Raw genomic sequence first — 9,443 nt, 5'->3', positions numbered from 1 at the left:
AAGACAACGAACGAACCTCTTACACGTACCTTATACATACACCATACAGCCATACGTCTTATACCTTGATATACCTCACGTGTTCCGGCTATATAGCCGATCGTCTAGATTTTCGGCCTCTTTAACCGTCCATCCACGAAACGCTTTGGTTTTTCTCACCGAAACGCGATGTAAGTAAAGTATCGCAGAAGAATAACTCTGTGTGAACACTTTTTCCGTACGATGATCCCGATTGTAATCTCCATTGGCTTAATCGTTATACAGAGTGACGCGATAAAATCGCATTTAAAACCGATACGGTGTAAGCGTAAAACTATTTGCAGAAATGTTCATTCATCCCATCCGCTATCAGGGTGTGAGTCATGGTGCAAGGTACAAGAAGAACGTGAGAATATCCAATCTAACAACGAGCTCCAGGGTAGGAAACGAGTTTGACGTTGGTAGTCTCTCTACTCTCTACGGTATGCCGCGCAGGTGATGGCGTGTAGCGCATTTCCATCGAGTAGCCGCCGCTGCACCAGGACGTGTGAAGCATGTGCGGTGCAGGTAGAAGGCTGAAGGCGCAGCTCTGTGATCGAAAGAGCGTCGCGTGGTGAGCAAAGTTCTTCTCCTCTGGGCAACGGCCTCACATGTAAACAATCGCAAATTGCTCGAGGCCCTCGGTAACTGTATCTATTTAATATTCCGAGAGGTTGCCGCATGTTCACCGGGATGGGCGCGATCGGGTCCCGCGCATTCGCCGCAACTGCGACTCTACCGACTTACTGAATGGTACCGATACGCCGGTCAATGACCCCCATTATTTTACTCATTTGTCTCGGCCTCCCTCCTCCCCGACCTCCACCCACGCGAACCCAGAACCGACGATAACGCGATTTACGCGAGTCTAGCCTCTCCGCTCCCTGGTCTCGTTCGACTTATCACCTGGCCCCGGATCTCGACCCAGGACACGAGTTCTTCCCTCTTTCTCTCGGCAGTGAGGAAAGGCCGTTCAACAGCCGGACGCCTTCGCTTGGTCGACTGCCGAATCGTGAACCGAACGATTCAGGGTAGACGTATATATATATATATAAGGTATATTCACAGTGCTGCGATAAACGATAAGAGAATAATCTGTATTTTTGTTTTCTTTTGTATCGGTCAGATTAGAAGAAACATCAGTCAACAGCGCGTCCTCGTCATCAGGAACCACTCGGGGAATATCTGTCGACACGAGGTGAACGACCAGAACAGATAAATATAATATGGAGTCGAACGTCACCGATCTCAGATCGTTTCGGTGACAATAAGTTTCGGTCCCGGTGTTAGACTTTGATATTCATACGAATTATTATCATTACGTAGAATCAATGCGACCGACGTGATAAATTCACGTGCTACAGTGAGTCAGGGCCGTGAAAAACGATTTTTAGTGGGATAAGAATTTTTTCGAAAATGAAACGGTCAAATCGGTCAAAATGTTTTGTAAATTATACAAAACCAATGTCAAACGTGTATAACAATAGTGTAAACTGCACTGTCAGAGATAGAAATAAAAGGCGAACTTAACTCCGAGAGTTTTATAATCATTTGCGTCGATGCAGTGTCTACCTACGTCAGCATCGAATACGTGAGAACTGGCTGTCGCGGTTTCGTCCTTTCTTTTGATAGCTGCACCCACGCCGTGACGCAGATGCAACAGGCTGCAGGTCCTGCGGCAAAATTAACAGCCAATTAGCGTGAAATTTTGAATGTACATATACATGTATACCTATACGAAATAGTCGCAGATGGGTGCACCGAATCACGTGCAGCAGAAACGTAGGAAAATCATATCCTAAAATAAGAATGATACATACATAAATTTTCTACGTTGAATGATAAATTTCCAAGGGGAATTACCAAGAATGAAAGATCATTTAGACGTTTGGCAAAATTCCGTGAATAAATTAAGCCATTGATACATATATCCGATTAACACAGCTATATCTATGGGATTTACGAGATGATTCTTCGGAACGTGAGTGAAAAAACACAGTCATCATGACGCAGAGAAAGAAAAAGACTCGGATTAAGAAACAAAATTATAACAACAATTATTTCGCTTCCCCTCCCCCTTATTCGAAAAACCAGTCGTATAAGCATACATCTCATTCTCAGAGAGAAAAAACTAAGAAAAAAAACAAGATGAAAGAATACGTGTGAAAAATGAAGTAGATATTCCACACATAGACGCGTCCATAGGCCCCAACGAAGGAGTAAAAATTTCGACACAGATGGGAGACCTGCACCCCTTAACGCTGTGAAACGGATAGCTGGTATTTCGGGGTCCGTCTCTGGACGGTTGATGGGAGAGCCGGGGGGGGGGGGGGGGGGGGGGGGGATATTGGGGCACCGCCGTCATAGTAGCTCAGGGTTCGTCGACCCACGGGTGCGGAGATGCAGGGGGCATTGGATGCGGGGAATCGGAATGCGATCAGGAAGGACGGAGATCGTCCGTCCCCCGCGTTGGCCCGGGTACCCCTTCACCGTTTAACGCAAAGAAGCGGCTTGCAGCTACATGGCCCGAGTTCTTTCGACGCGACCTACCGCACGGGCTTCAGCAGCAGCAGCAGCAGCAGACAACCGCGTGGCGTCGAGCTCCGTCGGCTGAGCGACGCGCGAACAGCGACAGGCCTTCGGACCCGGCGCCAGGTCCCATCTGTCGCGCGGGACTTATGCCCCTCGACTTTGGCCGGGCATCCCCTCCACTCGCCACCATCCCCTCCAATCGACAGTTCCAAAGACGGACGGGTGGTCGCGCGCCAGGGAGGCCCGCCCTCGCAAAGCTATAGATGCTATAGATCCCCTCCACCCTGGCCGCCCCCCCTTAACCGCCACGGACAGCAGGCCTCGGCTGATGAGTCACTATATAAGACAGCAATGACACGAAGGTGTATGTTAGTACACACTCATTCTTCCTCAGACTCGTACAGTTCGCACGTTACAGAGCAGCCGACCGTGTCTCTTCGCCTCAGCCGTATTAGCCGCAATCCTCGATCGAGCAGCATCGCGCTTCTTTGATCAGGCCAACCGCGGCAACTCGGGCTCAGTATTTGTTCAGTATCGGTTTTCCAGTTTTTACGAGTACACGTAGAGGGTTGAAAATCCGTGGGTTAAACGGTTTAAATCGTTTATAAGAGACTGTACCGTAGACGGTGTGTTCACCGAGACGTGATCCGTCCACTTCGACCCCTCTTCAGACATGTTGGTGGAGTACGCGGTTAAGTGGGCATGGAGGGTGCTCGGCGGATCACCGGAGAATGTTATGTTCACACTTGTCGTGTTCGCCGGAGTGTTCGCGATCGTCAGACTGGCCCAGTGGCTAAAGTTCGCCCGTTCTTTGCCGCCGGGGCCATGGGGCCTTCCTGTCGTTGGATACCTGCCCTTTCTCAAGGGTGACATCCATCTCCACTTCGGGCAGCTCGCCAAGAAGTACGGATCCATGTTCAGCGCCAGACTCGGTTCCCAGCTCGTCGTTGTGCTCAGCGATTACAGGGCTATTCGCGACACTTTTAGACGCGAGGAATTCAACGGCAGACCCCACAACGAATTCATGAACATCCTGGGCGGATACGGTAAGTTTTCAATAAACCACCTTCGTCGAGGCCTTATCTTCGTCCGCCGCGTCGTGCCGTTCAACACTAAGAACGAAAACTAAAAAAATCCCGTCGCTTATTGATTTAGGTATCGTAAACTCCGAGGGAGCGATGTGGAAAGAACAGCGAAGGTTCCTCCACGACAACCTCAGGAGTTTAGGAATGACGTATCTCGGCGCCGGGAAAAAGATGATGGAGTCAAAGATAATGGTGAGTGTTTACAGTAATGTTTTTCACCCTCGCTTCCCAGACTCTCGTGTTCAGTGTCGTGAAAAATCCCCCCCTCAAAAAAAAAACGTGATAATTAACAAAAAAAAATTGATCCCCTCTTGCAGAAAGAAGTTCAATCCTTCCTCCGTTTGCTGTCGGTGCAACAAGGCGCCCCAACGAACATATCAATGTCGCTCGGAATGTCGATAAGCAACGTGATATGCTCGATAATAATGGGGGTGCGGTTCCACCACGGCGACAGCCGGTTCAAACGGTTCATGAGCCTGATCGAAGAGGGCTTCAGGTTGTTCGGCAGCATGGTGGCGGTGAACTTCATTCCGGTGATCCGTTTCCTCCCGGGCATCCAAAAGATCCGCGACAAGATAAGGGAGAACCGTTCCGAGATGGCGACCTTCTTCCAAGAGACGGTAGACCAGCACCGCGCGACCTTCGACGAGGGTAACATCCGCGACCTAGTCGACGCGTACCTCCTCGAGATCCAGAAGGCCAAGAGCGAGGGTCGGGACGCGCAGCTCTTCCAAGGAATGAATCACGGTAAGACATTGACTCTTCAGCACCCTGGTAATCGATGTTCGTCAATTCGATTTCCTCAAATAACAGCCGTCACTTTCTCTGCTTCCAGACCGCCAGATGCAGCAGATCCTTGGTGACCTCTTCTCAGCGGGTATGGAGACCATAAAAACGACACTCGAATGGGCGGTAGTGTTGATGCTCCACCACCCTGAGGCGATCCGAGCTGTGCAAGAAGAGCTCGACCACGTGGTCGGTCGTTCGCGAATGCCGGCTCTCGAGGACGTCCCGTTCCTCCCGATAACAGAGTCGACGATCCTGGAGGTGCTGCGGAGGTCGAGCATCGTCCCTCTCGGAACAACGCACGCGACGACAAGGTGAGCCCCCCCATTCGACATGTCTCCAGACAGTTTTAGAGGCGCGATCATTGTAACAGCAGATTCGACAAGCCGCGTTGTAATGAAAAGTGAAAGCAATGTCCAGCCAGCCGCCGCGAGCCCACCGTTCGAGACACGGTCCGGGGTCAGTGACACGGTGTAGACGTAGCTGGGCTCAGTTCTAGCCACTCCCGGTCATCTCCGCGGCTATAAATCACTTCGACTTTCGCGCGTGCGGCTGCGACGACGCCGATTTCAGTATACATATGTCTATACGAAAGGTCCATCGGTATCTCTTTACTCAACGATGTCTTCTCCTTCTTGTTTCCAGGGACGTTAAGCTTAGCGGCTTCACGATACCGGCTGGTACCCAGATCGTCCCGCTCCTCCACGCCGTCCACATGGACCCGGAGCTTTGGGACGAGCCGCAGGCGTTCAGACCGGAGCGTTTCTTGTCAGCGGAGGGTAAGGTGACGAAACCAGAGTACTTCATACCCTTCGGAGTGGGCCGTCGTATGTGCTTGGGAGACGTGCTCGCGAGAATGGAATTGTTCCTCTTCTTCAGTTCGCTGCTGCACACCTTCGACATCAGCCTGCCCGAAGGAGCGTCGCTTCCCAGCCTCCGGGGAAACGCCGGGATCACGGTAACACCCGACCCGTTCAAGGTCTGTCTAAACCAGCGCGCCTTCGAGGGGATCGACTTCGAATCCCTCGAATGGGCGACCGGTTCCTTAAGAAACGTCGGGGGTCACTAAAGCGACCGTTTTGCGGGTCCCGAAAGCACGGTAGTTCCTAACGGGTGATCCATCGATCGATCGATCGATCGATCGATCTTGGGCCTTATTTGACTTTCCGTTTGATTGGGAAGAGTGTTGTGCAAAAAAAAAAGACAGATAGGTGGAAAGGGAAGGGCGGTGAGGGGGGGGGGGGGGGGGTGAATAGTGCCATTACTGATCGACGAACTTGTGTGAATATCCTATATAATTAGCTGCGTCACGGTTGAACGGTCGGTATTTAACTATTTTTTTTTTTTTTTTTGTCAATTCTCTCATCCCGAAGTATAACATGTAATGATCGGGGGAAAGAAAGAAAGATTTTTACCATCGATCGTTATACGTCGCGTCAAATATTTATCATGAATTAATCAATTACTGTATAAGGTAATATGATATAATATTTAAAGGTGTATGGATGGATACACATACGCACACAGAAAGACACCAATATATTATAAACAAGTTCGCGACGTCTATATACTCGTACAAATATGTATATATATATATATATATATATATATATATATATATATATATTCGACTGCAAATGGCATATTATTTATTATATGTATGTTCATTCCGTGCGCGTCAAAGAAAACCCATGTGTTCAGTAATGTAAATTTTCTATACATATATATATATATATATGTATATGTATATATAGATATGTAGGTTGTCCCTCAATTCGAACACCCGCGAAAGAGCCATCGTGATACCTCGCCAAACTCGAAACGAGAATTTCTTTGCCCAGACGAACAAAACTGCAATTTCCTTGGCGGTAAATACGGATTTAAATGTTGCACACGGATCGGCCTAGCGCTATCGTTTATAATTAAAAAACTATGCATCGGACGAGTTTCCGGCAAAGAAATTATCGGTTTGATTTTTAGCGAGGTGGTCACGAAGGGTGTTCCGTGGATTCGCATATAGAGGTACACCCTAAGTGTAGGTAGATCATAAGTTTTCAACTAGGCGAAGTGAGTCCCGTATATTATAAACATTCCACGGCTGAATCGATCTGAAATCAGAGAGGCAGTGGCGCTCAAATTTGGCAAAACGATTCGTGACAAAAAATTAAAAAAAATATCAAAGTTTATTTTTCGAACGAAAAGGGAGTTTTTCTCTTTCTTTTCTATAATACCACAGTCAGAAATCGGCAAATTTCAATGGCAGAAAATTCCGTTTGTCGTAAATCGGTATACGTAAAAAGATACGCACATAAATTTCTTTGTAAAAAAAAATCTGTTTCGGTGATTATAAATTTCGTCGAAACTGTCTCTCTCTCTCTCTCTCTAAAAGAAAGATCGTGAACGGCGGACGGGCGAGCTGATCGAGCCTTATGAAATTTTCAACATATTACCGAATTTTTGCAAAGAGAACGATAAGACTATACAATTATTAAGTACTATACATACATAGATAGTAGATACATACACATACACGCACACACAAATCACACACACACACACACACACTTTATTGTACTTATTGTACGACTGCGTCATCGTCGTCGTTGTGATTTGCTATGATGTGAACGGTGATTCAATTCCTTCGTTTAATATTTGCATATATCTGTATCAAACATTAATCTTATACAACGAATAATTGTTTCAAAGGAATCATCATCATCATCATTATCGGCATTAATTTTGCTCTCATCAATCATATGAATTCTCTAGATCGATTAGTTTCTAATGACAATGACAATGATGATAGTTCTTTTTTCCATTATAATAACAATTAATAACACATTATTATCATAAATATTCACAATTATTTTTTCAAACTTTGCTAATTAACGTATAAATCCTCGGCCGTTGCTACGTGTTTTCTGGTGATATCATCATCATCATCATCATCATCATCATGATCATGATTATTATTATTATTACTATTATTATTATTATTATTATTATTACCAATACTGTTATTATTGCAGATAATTAATGTTAACGTGGTCATTTGTTAGCGTTTTTCGTTGTTGATTTGTTTTCATTGTTATTGTTTGTTTTGTTACTGCGATCGATAGCTGTAGTTGTCATCATCCTCATCATTATCATCACCATGGTTATTATTATTATTATTATTATTATTGTCATCATTTTAACCGTCATCATCATCATCATCATCATCATCATCATCGTCAAGCATATACATATGTATGTAACCGGGCGACCCGGTTTTAAAGCGGTATTAAAATGACCGCGAGAGTCCTGATTATGTGTATTTGAACTATGCGTTGGTGCGCGAGTGTGTGTGTGTATGTATGTATGTATGTAATACGTGTGTTTTCAATTGTTCAGAGATTGAAATGCCTGGCTGCACGATTACTAAACTATAGTTAGTATTATTTACAAAGGCTAAGATTATTTAAGACATTGATTAGACGTACATAGATACATATATATATATGTATACATGTATTACACACACACATTATATATATATATATATATATATATTTATTTTGTTTTTTATTTTTTTTTTTTTTCCACGAAATAAAGTAAAAACGTTATTTTTCAATTAACCAATTGTACTCTTGTTATTATTTTGACCCCTCCCACAGTAATCCTACGTACTTTTTATTATATCTATCATTCATCATTTTCTTTAGACATAATTTACGTATTCTTTCTAGTAGTAGTATATAATCGTTCTTGCGATGCAATTATTTATTTCTTTGTTCCTTGCTTTTGTTTTTACACTTTTTTTTTTCTTTCTTTTTTTACCCTTTTCGCAGCTCTAACCCCGGAGTTCTGTACGTACGTTGTATCTATACCTATATATGTATAATACCGTCTGCACACACAGACTCAAGACACACACACATATATATATATATATATATATATATATATATATATATATATATATATAACATATCGGTGATCGCAACGCGGGTGTATTACAATATTACAACCGTTACGATTTCCCACCGATTCAGCGTCCTTCGAATCGCCCGCGCAAAGCTTGCCCAACTTTTAAACGACACGGGTTTATAAAAATCCACCTTAGATGGATTTACGTGTATATATATATATATGTGTGTGTGTGTGTGTGTGTGTGTGTGTGTGTACATACATACATACATACATACATACATACATACATACATGCAAATATATAGTAGCGCGTAATTTTTGCACGACGCGTTACGTTATTCAAACGGTCCCGTTTTCTGCATTTTATACGTGTTACGTTACGTTACGTTACGTTACGTTACGTTGTATACACGCGTATTATAACGTACTGCTGCATGAATTACAAGCAAGCTGTAAGATTCTTACGACGTATTACGAATGCATTAAAGATTACGTTGCACCTTTATGTTTCCGAAAAAAAAAAAAAAAAAAAAAAATTCAATTATATTTCTATTATATATAGAATCATAAGAAGTATGTATGTGCATCATATATATATATATATATATATTGTATATCTACAGGCAGATAAGGTTTATAAGATAGGTAGATACGTATATACGCGTGCAGTAGCTTCGTAGCGTTCACCGATCGCTTCCAACGTTCGCGATCCATGGCCTTCCAAGGCACATTATAGCTTTCTCTTCCATGCGGCACCGCCGAATGTGTGGTTTGGTAAAAATGATCGAGGAGACCAGAGACCAGAGACCAGAGTTGGCGGCGAAGCGCACGTGCGAGTTTCACGAACAGTGTCTACACTGGCGAGAGTTAAAAAAAAACTTTGCCAATATTTAACCCACATATAATATGGCAAAAATTATTACTTTCCTTCCTTCCTTCCTTCCTAGTCGTTGTATTTAAATTTTTTTCTTCTTCTTCTTCTTTTTCTTCTTCTTCTTCTTCTTCTATTTTTACTTGTTCTTATTCCTTCGCACGTGAATTTCGTGAAATCTGTAATCTGTACTAAACAATGCGCGTCTGCACAATGGCCGTATTATTTATTCTCATACC

At 44.1% G+C, this 9,443-nt stretch overlaps 1 protein-coding gene across 1 annotated transcript in view; it reads left to right on the top strand.

The window, feature by feature from the left end:
• The first annotated feature begins 3,062 nt into the window (after positions 1–3,062).
• The window catches only part of LOC124408135 (cytochrome P450 18a1), an 8,023-nt gene continuing 1,642 nt past the window's right edge, over positions 3,063–9,443 (top strand). The window contains exons 1-5 of the mRNA XM_046884859.1: positions 3,063–3,596; positions 3,706–3,827; positions 3,953–4,382; positions 4,471–4,735; positions 5,067–5,609. Of these exons, the coding sequence (XP_046740815.1) occupies positions 3,224–3,596; positions 3,706–3,827; positions 3,953–4,382; positions 4,471–4,735; positions 5,067–5,490 (1,614 nt within the window). The 5' untranslated portion in view covers positions 3,063–3,223 and the 3' untranslated portion in view covers positions 5,491–5,609. The remainder of the gene's footprint in view (positions 3,597–3,705; positions 3,828–3,952; positions 4,383–4,470; positions 4,736–5,066; positions 5,610–9,443) is intronic.

The sequence above is a fragment of the Diprion similis genome, chromosome 7 (genome assembly GCF_021155765.1).
Source record: "Diprion similis isolate iyDipSimi1 chromosome 7, iyDipSimi1.1, whole genome shotgun sequence".
Taxonomy (NCBI): Eukaryota; Metazoa; Arthropoda; class Insecta; order Hymenoptera; family Diprionidae; genus Diprion; species Diprion similis.
Note: the sequence above shows the minus strand (reverse complement) of the source record. Positions and strands in the feature narration are given on the sequence as shown.